This window comes from Acipenser ruthenus, chromosome 3 (assembly GCF_902713425.1).
Source record: "Acipenser ruthenus chromosome 3, fAciRut3.2 maternal haplotype, whole genome shotgun sequence".
Lineage (NCBI taxonomy): Eukaryota > Metazoa > Chordata > Actinopteri > Acipenseriformes > Acipenseridae > Acipenser > Acipenser ruthenus.
The window spans coordinates 36,581,164-36,592,327 of record NC_081191.1 but is presented as its reverse complement, the minus strand read 5'-3'; the positions used below and the strand labels follow the sequence as shown (position 1 = coordinate 36,592,327).

The 11,164-nt window shown below is 38.7% G+C and overlaps 1 protein-coding gene and 1 non-coding gene across 3 annotated transcripts in view; one reads left to right on the top strand and one right to left on the bottom strand.

Annotated features, from left to right (window-relative positions):
- Nucleotides 1-3,997: 3,997 nt before the first annotated feature.
- On the bottom strand, nt 3,998-4,070 carry trnar-acg (transfer RNA arginine (anticodon ACG)). Its single transcript has one exon. It is a non-coding gene; the product is annotated as a tRNA-Arg (tRNA).
- Nucleotides 4,071-4,412: 342 nt separating this feature from the next.
- Nucleotides 4,413-11,164, top strand: part of LOC117394892 (phosphatidylinositol-3-phosphatase SAC1-B) — a 32,429-nt gene continuing 25,677 nt past the window's right edge. Inside the window, exons 1-6 of one of the 2 annotated variants that reach the window (XM_033993581.3) lie at nt 4,413-4,503; nt 6,388-6,485; nt 6,730-6,804; nt 7,631-7,758; nt 8,049-8,075; nt 9,416-9,565. In XM_033993581.3, the coding sequence (XP_033849472.1) occupies nt 4,475-4,503; nt 6,388-6,485; nt 6,730-6,804; nt 7,631-7,758; nt 8,049-8,075; nt 9,416-9,565 (507 nt within the window). In that variant the 5' untranslated portion in view covers nt 4,413-4,474. The remainder of the gene's footprint in view (nt 4,504-6,387; nt 6,486-6,729; nt 6,805-7,630; nt 7,759-8,048; nt 8,076-9,415; nt 9,566-11,164) is intronic. The other variant, XM_033993582.3, reaches the window with a different exon arrangement.

The window sequence follows — 11,164 nt, the reverse complement described above, 5'->3', positions numbered from 1 at the left end:
TTTCATTGAAAATGTAAAGAAATAAACACAACAATCATACATCACATGTCGGATCATCACTTCAAGCCATAGTGTCATGTGACTAGTTTATAGAGTTCCCTGATGCTTTCTAGCAATTCACTTACACTCCTTCCACAGATCAGGCCATGTAAAAGCTCTGCAGCTGGTTCTTTTATAATGTTATCACATTTGGCAGGGGTTGTATGGTATTTTACACTTCTGTCCATAGCAATATCACATCTTAAATATTGACAAGCAAAACTTCTATAACGGTGTGACTGTGCGAGTGGTGCGGTAACAAAGACAATGTCCAAACAGTATTTCTCCCAAAAACGTCAGTGTTTTATTTTAACAAATAACAAAAAGGGCCGCCCCTCTACCAACGATGGTATCGGGTAGAGGGAGGGCCCACGTCCTGTGCACAAAAGAGTGCTCTTCAAAAGTCGGGACGGTGGTGAGTGCTGGTGCTGTGAGGGGAAGGGAAGTGCTCAGTGATGTGGACTGGCTCTGTAGCAGCAGCCCCTGACTCCTTAATCCTCCTCTGCAACAACAAACAGACACGCAATACAAAAACAACAAACAAAGCTCCGGCCGTCAGTTACGTTCTCAGCGCAAGGGGCCATACTTGCGTAGCTGCGTCCCCTTTGTACCACCCAACTCCTCCCTGTAATCAGCTCGGTGCCCCGGTGTAACCAATCGCTGCTTGGCCCGAAGCTGATCACAGGGGAGTCGTCTCGTCTACTGACAGCTACGTGCCTCCACCAAGATGTCAGACTTCCTGTTTCCGCCCACTGCTGAGTCGACCCATCTATGGGGAAGCGTACGGCACCCTTTCTGATCGGGAGGGAGATTTACAGCATTGATTCTTTCTGTCTATCACAAAAGGTTCTTGGTCAGAAAAATACTTCAATGATTCATGCATTACAGACTGAGAACCTATGGCTTCTTGTTTCTTTCAGAATGTATTAAAATGGATTGAGATAAAATAACTTCTGAGCAAATTCTTGCAAACAAAGACAGCCATATAACTGAAGTTGTATTGTCTTGTGTCCTCTATTGTCTTCTTGGTGCCTCAACCAAAACATCTTAGGATCACAAATTCAAAGAGATCACACAAAAACAGGATCCTGGTGTCTGCTTCAGCCTTTTCTTATGGCGCGTCATTTGTGCCAAAACTATCCAGCCGTTAGTTTGTCAATTCGTGAATTTGTCAATTTGTCCAGCAATTTGTCAATTCATACAGTAATTCAAACGTATTTGTTAATTCATCTAATAATTCATTAATTAATTTGTCAATTTATTAAGACGAAAGGCTGTACTGACCTGCAAATTTCCAATCAACCAGACAAACTTCCCAACAAACAGACAAACTTCCAACTGTCAATCTCGCACTGTGCCGAAAACACTGCAACCTTTCTAGCCAATGGGAGCACACACTAAAATTTTAAATCAATGAAAATCCAGCCTCACTCAAAACTGCTTCAGCCAATAATATTTAGAAAGGCGTTTCAAAAGATATTCTATTCAACAAGATACTCGACTCTGCTGATTTTCAATGGAGACTTCTGTCTCATTGCGTGCAAAGCATTGTGGTATATAGAGAGTTAGGCAAAAAAATTCTATGGAGAGTCAATGCAGGCATAAGAAGTGTTGCTTTTGTGCACTTTTATTATCCACACAAAATAAAACAAAAACAAACAAAACAAAAGCCTAACTCCAATTGGGAGCACTGACTAAACTTGTTTTTCCCCAAACTAAAGGGTTGGTACGGCCAACAAACCACACCTTTAATCTACCAGGCTGGGCAAAGCCTTCATTGGTTTTCTTTTACTAAACCGGACAGCTAGCTGTTTACTGGTCACATACATATAGTCTTCAGGTATAAACACACAATATCTTCTTTGCTCTACACACAGCACTCATTGCATAAAACACACAGTATTTCCCCTTGTTACCAGCCCTCTGGCAGTCCACTCCCTAATGGAGCTTCAAGCTCCCTTTCTATTTCTGTGGCGGTTTCCAATTAGCACCAGTTATGTTAGTCCTTATGTGAAATTCCTGGGTCGGACTTAACAACAGCTGTTGGGGTCCCTAAAATATTAGGCTTAAATTTTAACTGCCCGAGATAACCGACAGATATTTAGCAGTTTCCATTCTGGTTAACTCAGCTGAACACTGGGTCCTCGCTATAGCATGTATACGTGTGGGTTGTCCCCGCATTTAATCCTTTCACCTCATCCAGGTCACACATACACGGGCCCTGACACTAATGGTGGATGAGAATAATGATGTTTGCAGCAACAAGGAGGTTTGCATTATTATTTTCAGATTGTCTAATTTAGTTAAGCATTTTGAGATGCAGTAATAAAAGTTTTGTAAATACCTTTGAACAATTATACGCAATATAAGCTGTTAACTACTTTTTAAAACCAACTTGTCTTATTGGTTACTCTTAGCATTGCAATATTGGTTTATATTTAGAAAAATAGAAGAGGGGGAGGGCTAAGGAGGGAGGAGAAGGTAAAGAAGTTTACTGGGATTGTTAGTGGAAGACTGAATGATGGTGGTGGAAGTAGGAGCATTTGGCAGAGATTAATGTAGAGAAGGAAGAGAGAAGCGAGTGATAGAGATCCAAGGCAGCAGGGAGAGTTCATCAGGAAAGAAATCAAGGGGTCCAAGAGGGTGGTAGAGAACAATGAGGAGGAGGCGACAAGGGGAGGTGACTAACAGCGTGAAACTCAAAGGTGCTAACAGATAGAGGAGAGAGCATGGGGATAGAAAAGAGCAGGGAGGGAGCGAGCTGAAGTCCTGTTCCCTCACCCCATCCAGAGGGGCAAGGAGAGTGGGAGAGGACAGAGAGGAAAGGTCGTACAGAGTGTTATCAGGGGTGGTCCAAATTACAATGAGAGGTAGGAAGTCAAGAGAGAGGTGAAGAGGTGAGAGGCAAAAAGCAGAGATCAAGTGAGCTTTGTTGGAAGCAGAGCGACAATTCCAGATGGCACCAGAGAGAGCGTGGAGGGGGCGGTGTCCTCGGCTCACCGCGCACCAGCGACCCCCGTAGTCTGGCCGGGCGCCTGCGGGCTTGCTGTAAGCTGTCCGAGAGCTGCGTTGTCCTCTGACGCTGTAGCTCTTGGGTGGCTGCATGGTGAGTCCGCAGTGTGAAAAAAAGCAGAGGACAGCGTGTGTTCGTCTTCGCCTTCCCGAGTCAGCGCAGGAGTGGTAGCGGTGAGCTGAGCATAATAAAATAATTGGCAATTCCAAATTGGAAGAAATAATAAAAATAATTGGCAACGACTAAATTTATTTAAAAAAAAAAAAAAAAAAAGAATGTTCCCAGATTTCAAGTGATTGGTTAACAATTATCATAAACGTCGGAAACCCATAATAAAAGCAAAAGGAGGACGCACAAAATACTACAGCAGGGGTGCCGAAACCTTTGTCATGAACAAATACTTTTAATATATATATATATATAAAGATTATTTATTAAATTCCTAGAACATGTGTATTTCGCTTTTTATTTTATTAAAAAGCACTTAACCCTTACTAAATGTGCTTTCTTAATATGTGACTGTACCTTGAATTGTGTTATAAGCATAAGGTGTCAAACATTTGTCTGTGACTGTACATTTACTGGGGTTATGCTCATTGTCCCGATCATTAGACTGTCTCATAGGCTAGGGGCTTTGAGAGTCAGTTGCGTCCACTTAATACCACTTGTATTTAACAAAAAAATAAATAAACAACTTTTAGGCTCAAAACACCAAAGGTATACGTGGTTTCATCAAACAACATCAATAAGTCAATTATTGTTAATATACGTAACTTTTATTTGAAAATAATTATTTTTCTAGTCTATTTTTCAAAGTAGTCTATTGTAATATATATATAATTATTAGGTATGATATTGATAAAAAAAAAAAAAAAAAAACGGTACAATTAGTATTTTTAATATTATGTTAAAATGAAAAACAAACAAATAAACAAAAATTATGCCCGAGCCAGCCAGGAGTCGAACCTAGAATCTTCTGATCCGTAGTCAGACGCGTTATCCATTGCGCCACTGGCCCACCGATTCAAATCTCTAAAACTTCTATATATCAAGGCAACTAATCCAGTATACCATTTTTAAAGATTTTATTAATGTGTTTAAAATATGATTTCACCGTATTTTAGTTGATACCGTACAATGCAAGCTTGCGTAATATCATCATCAATGACAGAAAGTTAATAGGCCTAATAAATGCTTTGTCGGTCCTATATGGAACACGTTCATGTAGTATAAATAAATTTATATAAGATGTTTTTTTTTTACATTTTTTATATTCATATTTTAAAGTGACAGAGGCTGTGTCTTGAACGACTATCCAAGGACCGCAATCTCCCGCACGGTTAAATTATGGTAATAAATTTCGCCGCGCCTCTTCCAGCTCTGACACGTCATCGAGGTCAGACAGACAACACCGGAGTAAAGATGGCGGCAGCCTACGAGCGCTTCAAACTGTGAGTACAGTACAAATGTTTCTCCCCCCCGAACAGTAACCACGGAATAAAATGTGTTTTATACCGAGCAGCGGTGTTAGAAACAAATGGGGCTCGTGTTTGCGTTTTTGTGAAACATTTATTTGAGTTTGTGTATCTTCTGAGCATAGTCGGCTGCTGTCACTACGCTGTATCTGCACAGACAGACTTACGCGCCTGTGGGAAGCGATAAGAAAATACATTATTACAAACCGAGACAACCTGACAAGCAGTATAAATGAACAATAAGCCGCCTGTATTACTGTGTGTATTTAATATATATATTATTTATTCATATTTTACCAGTATACTGGTCTACACACAATATTTGACGTTCTGGATACCCAAACAACTGAATCATGGGGTTTGTTTGTTTTTCGCTGCAGTTTTAATAATAAAGCCTGTCTTTACCTACTGTAGGAACTGCCAACAAACTCATTCATATTTTACCATCTCAAATGTACCTGTCTCTGTGTAACTTGATGTAAGCATGCCAAGTAGAGTAAATTTAAGCAACATAGGGATTTTGATGGTGTCCGTTTATTGGCTATCTTATTTGAGTTTATCGGGGTCAGATACAAGTTAATAGTTACTGGATTATAGCCATCCCACACTGTAGGTATCGAAATCTTACTTTGTTGAAGGTTTCTGGTAAATGCTTGTTATGATCCCATTTCTGGTAAGTGGAGTGATGAAAATGAATGCCTCCCAGCAATATCTGAAACAAGAAAAAATAACACACACACACGTTGGTTTAAGGATTACCGTGTGTTTGTTTATAAACATTAAATATTATAGCTATATAAAGTGGTTTATCATGTGATCTGCAGATGTTAAATGTGACATGATTGAAAGAGGACTGATTTTGAGCTGAATAGGTGCTCTCTTTCAAGTTCCAACTGTAGGATATGTTTTATTTAGTTTTTGGGAAACAGATTTCCTTCTATTTCTAACACTTACTGACAAACAGTGCACTAACTGCAAGTAGAGAACTCGTTTTTAAATTATTGCCTGTGTACAAAAGTAGCTAATGTCTTTTTTGTGTACTCGAATATGTAATATGCTATTCAAATATTTATTTTTGTGTATTTGACTACACTGACCCATCCCTGTTCACTTTAGAAGTGATTCTGTTGAATTGTTCACCCACTACTGTTTAACCTGACCCATCTACTGAGCTTGGTCATATGATGCAGTCCTCCATGCTACTACATTAATCATTAAACACATGCATCTCTGTCAATTGAAGGACTGCTGTAACCCAGAACTCAGAAATAAATAGCCCTTTGTTCTCCTTAGCTTTCACAAGCTTGTAAGGTATGGCAGTTCAATATTATAGCTAGTTGCAGCAGACCTGCATTGGTATACTGTTATACCTTCTGCTATTTACTTTAAAATAAATACATCCTTACATACAAATAAAGAAGCTAGTTAATTTGTCACACATTTAGCTTGCCAAATGAAGAGACTTTTGTGGGCTGTAAAATCACTTTTCATTGGATTGTTAAAAATTTAATAATTTTTAGGATTTAAATTGAGGTCTGTTTTGGGGAATATTTTTAAGGACTGTATTTTAAGTGTTTATAAACATTCTCTTAGGTTAAACTGTGAGTGCTAAACTTCCAAACCCGCTCTAACAGTTAGAAAAGGTTTACTAGACTGTAAACCTGACTTTATTGAAATGCACTTTAAAAACAGCGAATAACAAAACATTCCTTAAAGTTATATGAATAAAGCACTATACAATGCAGCAAACAATCATAACCAGTTTTCTGCAGAATTACTTAGGCACAGACTTTACATTTCAATATGCAGACAAGCTTGGTTTTTTCATTTTATTATTTCTTTTCTGTTGTTATTTTGCAGGCACACAAGCCCTGAGAAGTTTTACATAGAAGCCTGCGATGATGGAGCTAATGATGTTCTCGCCATTGACAGGGTGTCTACGGAAATGACCCTCACAGGTATGAAGCTGGAATGGAATGGAACTGTGGTCTGGAATCAGCATTGTCTGGACTCGTGGTGAATTCTGTTCATCAACAAAATAGAAATAGAAAAAAATAACAAGCATTCCCAAGAAATAAATAATTACATTTCCAAAAACAAGTCTTTGCTTTTTATTTTGGATCTCTTTCAGCAGTGTATATATTAGTGCCGGTCTAACTGCAATGTGACATGTCTGATACAGTTTTTTCATTGTTTTCTTAGTTAAGAAGGACATCCCTCCCTCTGCTGTCACTAGACCAATATGTGGAATTATGGGAACAATTCGTCTGGTTGCAGGTATGCTGGCTATCAAGGAAGGCAACAAGAGGTGTCCCTAGATGTCTGCTTTCTGTATATTAATTAATGTGTTAAAATTCTCAGCTATTTTGAAAACTTCTGACAGTAGAAGTTCATAAAGTGTAGTGCCATATAATTTCAAGCAATTTGCAATCGCTTTGTTTTTACATGCTGTACCTAGAAAAGCAGTAACATGCATTGTTTCCTCTGAGATTTGTGATGAGCAGTTTCTCTGTAGGAGTGATGACTGCTTCTTTAATTTGCTTTCACAATTGTCCATATTGTATATAATTCTTAAAGCACAGATGTAGATAACTTAACTAGATGGGCATCTGGTTTATCCATCCAAGTAATAAAAAAAAGTTAGGATATAGACATGGACTCAAAGGTGTCGAACAGATAGGTAGGTATGGACACAGGTCAGAAGATTAAGCGATAATAAATTAGGCCTCAGACATTTACCTGCTCGAAGTTAACCACTGCGACAGTACTGTATGCGAGGGCATGTGAAAAGGTAAATATTCTATCCGGTAATGTCCACTGCTGAGGGTTTAAAGCTAAGCAGCCATTACAGTGAGGGTTTCAGAACTCTGAAGCCCTGTTTGCTCCTCTGTCATACTTTAGGACAATGATGGCTCTACTTGAAACCTGATTGGGAAAATCAGTGATGATGATCTGTTAGTTTTCTGTTGCAGGGGGTAAAACGGCAAGTAGATCTGTATGAAGTTGAGCAGTCCCAGATACTCCCAGAAAAGAACAAAGCCGTCAGAAATGTTTGATCACTTTTTAGTTAAAAAGATGCATCCCCTTTTTCTTTTATTTACAGGCATGTATCTTATCATTATTACCAAAAAGAAAAAGGTTGGAGATTTATTCGGTCACAACATCTGGAAGGCTACAGAATTTGACATAATTTCTTACAAAAAGACTGTGCTGCACTTGACAGATAACCAGGTATATTCTTTTTTGGATATCTGGTATAGAATTATGGAGTGTATAAAAGGTATTTGGTGATAATAGGATTAATATTGTTTGTGTGACACCCTTTATGCGGTTGTATGTATACTGCGTACAGAGGTCTTTGCTTTTTTAATGGTAGGATTAAACCTGTAGAATACTCTGAAATGCTTTTATGTTCTATTTATAATATGCAATTTTTTTTCTCAATGAAGTTGTATTTAGCCATAAAAATGTGTGTTTGGTTTGTTTTACTTTTTACTCGAAAAAAGATAATTTCTTTGCAGCTCACAGAGTTTAGAGAATGGAAGCAGGTAAGAAGAAAATGGTTGTCCCGTCAATGTCATTTCTTTATTAATTTTTTTTTTCTTCTGTTTATTATTGCTGTTTTTGTTTATTTACAAATCTGCAGTAGGGTTGGTGGATTCATAAATCGTGCAAAGCCTTGGTCTTTGATTAGGGAGGCTAACCAATAGAATGCATTAATTCACATTATATTTGTATTGTATTTTTTTTGGCTTAATGTTGTATCCTGGGTAATTCTAAGCGTAATGTTTGTTACAGTGGGTAACTAATCAATATCTTATCAGAATAAGATATTGCAGAAGTAATTGGATTATTTCAGACAGGACACAAATTGAGCCTTCTAAATGGAGTATATCCAGGAGGTGGTTAATGTACAGGCATTATACAGTAGGAAAAAAGAGGCACAGTGAGCTGCGTAGAAGAGCTGGCAGAGCTGAAAGTAACACGATACCTGCAGACAGATTAGATTTTTTTTTTATTAGTTTCCTAGTCATGAAGCTGAACCTGATATGTTGGGATTTACAGAGATTATTGATAATAAATTAAGTTTTTCACCTCTTGGTCTTCGGTTTGAATCCAGCCATAGTTGTCAGTGATCTGGTGGGTGGCTCTTGGCTGCCTGATGGTCTCAATCCAGTTCTTTGAGAACAGAATATAAAATCACTGATGGGCACCTGAACTGCCCTCTGACTCTGGGGCAGAGTTTAGGCACTTGTTCATTCGTAATGCCCTGTTGAGGTCCTTTTTTTATTTATTTTTATTTTTTTCCTTGTGTTAGAAGGGAACATAATTTGGTACTGAGTTGTTACAGAGGTGTTGCCTTAAAAAAATTGACAGTGGGAGACAGCCAGTCATTTCCCCCAATCTGGAGGGACTTGGCATGGGATTGAAATACCAGAGATATCTTTATGAATGTATTCTTCTGTTTTTTAGACACACTTTATATGAATTGCTATTTCAGTCCTCACATCCTGGTGACTTTTTAAAACTTGGAAATTAAAGCAAACCTGTGTCCTGAACAAAACTCTCGATGTATTTCTTCATCCTCTATACGCAGAGTGTTGCAGGGAGGAACTTTAGAAGCCAGACATGATTCTGAAGGTGTATTGAAGCCGCAGGTGCGATTTAACTTGGATGATTGATGGGTGTGATGACTGAAACAGAAAATGATACAAAATGAATATAAAGAAGAATTTGTTGATTAAGATAACACCACACCATTTTAAATATAATAAGCGTTGCATAAACAACCTGTTCCTGCCGTTTTCTAGGTACACCTTTGAATCTGTAAAGTCAAGCGCTTTTTGCTTATATCTTTTTTTTTTATTTTTTTATTTTTTATCCCCAGATGCAAGATAACAAGTGTTTCTTAGCAATGCTCAACAACGTATTGAATACAGATGGGTTTTACTTTGCTACCAACTATGACCTGACACACTCCTTACAGCGGTTGTCCAACACCAGCCCAGAGTTTCAAGAAATGAGCCTACTGGAGAGGGTAAGAATAAAATAAAAACAGGTCTCCCAGTGGCTCCCCTGGTAAAAGCGCAGCCACGTGGTGTGCAGGGTGAGTCATACAGTGCAGATTTGTGTCCTGGCTGTGCAAAGTCACCGGTCTATGCTGGGAATTCCAAAGGGAGCATTGCATTGGCTCTGGTGCTTCTGTGGGTTAGGGAGCCAAAACCAGCAAGGACTGTTCCTCCCCATCATGCTACAGCGAACCCTGCTTGCCAGGCACCCAGTGAGCTCAAAAGCAGACACCTGCAGGGCTGGCCTTTGTCCTCCAGAGGTCGGTAGTTCGCTGACATCCGCTCTCGAGTTCCTAGGTGTAAAAAGCTGGCTCGGTTGTGGGATTGGAGGACCCCCACTGAACCTTCAGGTCTCCTGAGCTGTGTGGGAAATTGCTGCGGTGAGGGGAAAAAAATATTGGACATTCCAAATTGGGGAGAAAATTGGGGGTAAAATAACTGGGCACATTAAATACTACAAATACTAAAAAAAAGAATAAAAACAAATCAGTAAACACAAACATTGAATGGTACCTCATTCTAAGGCAGCCCTTAAGTAGTCATGTTTTTTTTTATTTGCTCGATAATAACATTACACTTTTGTTTTCTTGTCATAAGTGTGTGCACAAATAGCATTGACTCTGTAATACAGGGGTAGCATTGTAGATTTAAAAATGCAGAGTGGTTCAGTTTTCTATGTTTTTGCACCATTGCTGTTAGAACATTTGCTGAAGAATAGCTTATGAGCTGAGAAATCAAGGGCAATGTGAGAGCATGCAAAATCCCTGCTGCTGACCCTACATGAAACTGAGAAAGAGATCTGCATTGTAAGGGAGATATTGATAAATAATTTTGATTACTATTGCAGTCATTTTCAATTTTATACTTTCTAACTGCCGATACGATGAAACGGAATTAGAATCAGCAAAAACTGTTTTTCTGGTGTCGAACATTTTGTGTGAGCAGAATAAATATATATAGTACCAACACAAATTATGGAAACAGATGATTTACAGCAAGACTACGAGTTGGGATGTAGTGCCCATTTTTCCTCACTAAAACGTCATACTTACTAAATACCTCTGGTTGCAGTCTGTGAAGATGACTGGCAGGCAACGATTGCATTCGTCGTGCATGATTCGTACTATAATAGGTCGTCTTTGAATTAGCGTTATCTTTGAATTAGTCAACCATGGTCTTTGTTTTCACTGAGAGAATAACACACCTGACACTGGAGAAAGTTCATTGTCAGTCAGTACTGAGATCATTGTATCCGGGTGGATCCTGTTCGTGATCGTTCTAATAGGGCTAATTTGCATTGAAAAAATTGGTTCTTCTGTTGATCGTTAAAAACGGGTGTTCTTTATAAGAAGGGTTTGTTATAGTGAAGTTAGCCTGTATAATGAATAATGTTAATGTATGGGAATGTATGCAAATTACGTCAGAAAATACTGTGAGGGATGTATTTGATATGCAAACCATATTCACTTAAGGTGCTAACTTTACTAGGTGCCTCAGTGTGTGTTAAAAGTACCACTTATTGAAACCAGGCGGTGTCACAGAACCAGCAGAAGACCTGCACAGGAAAG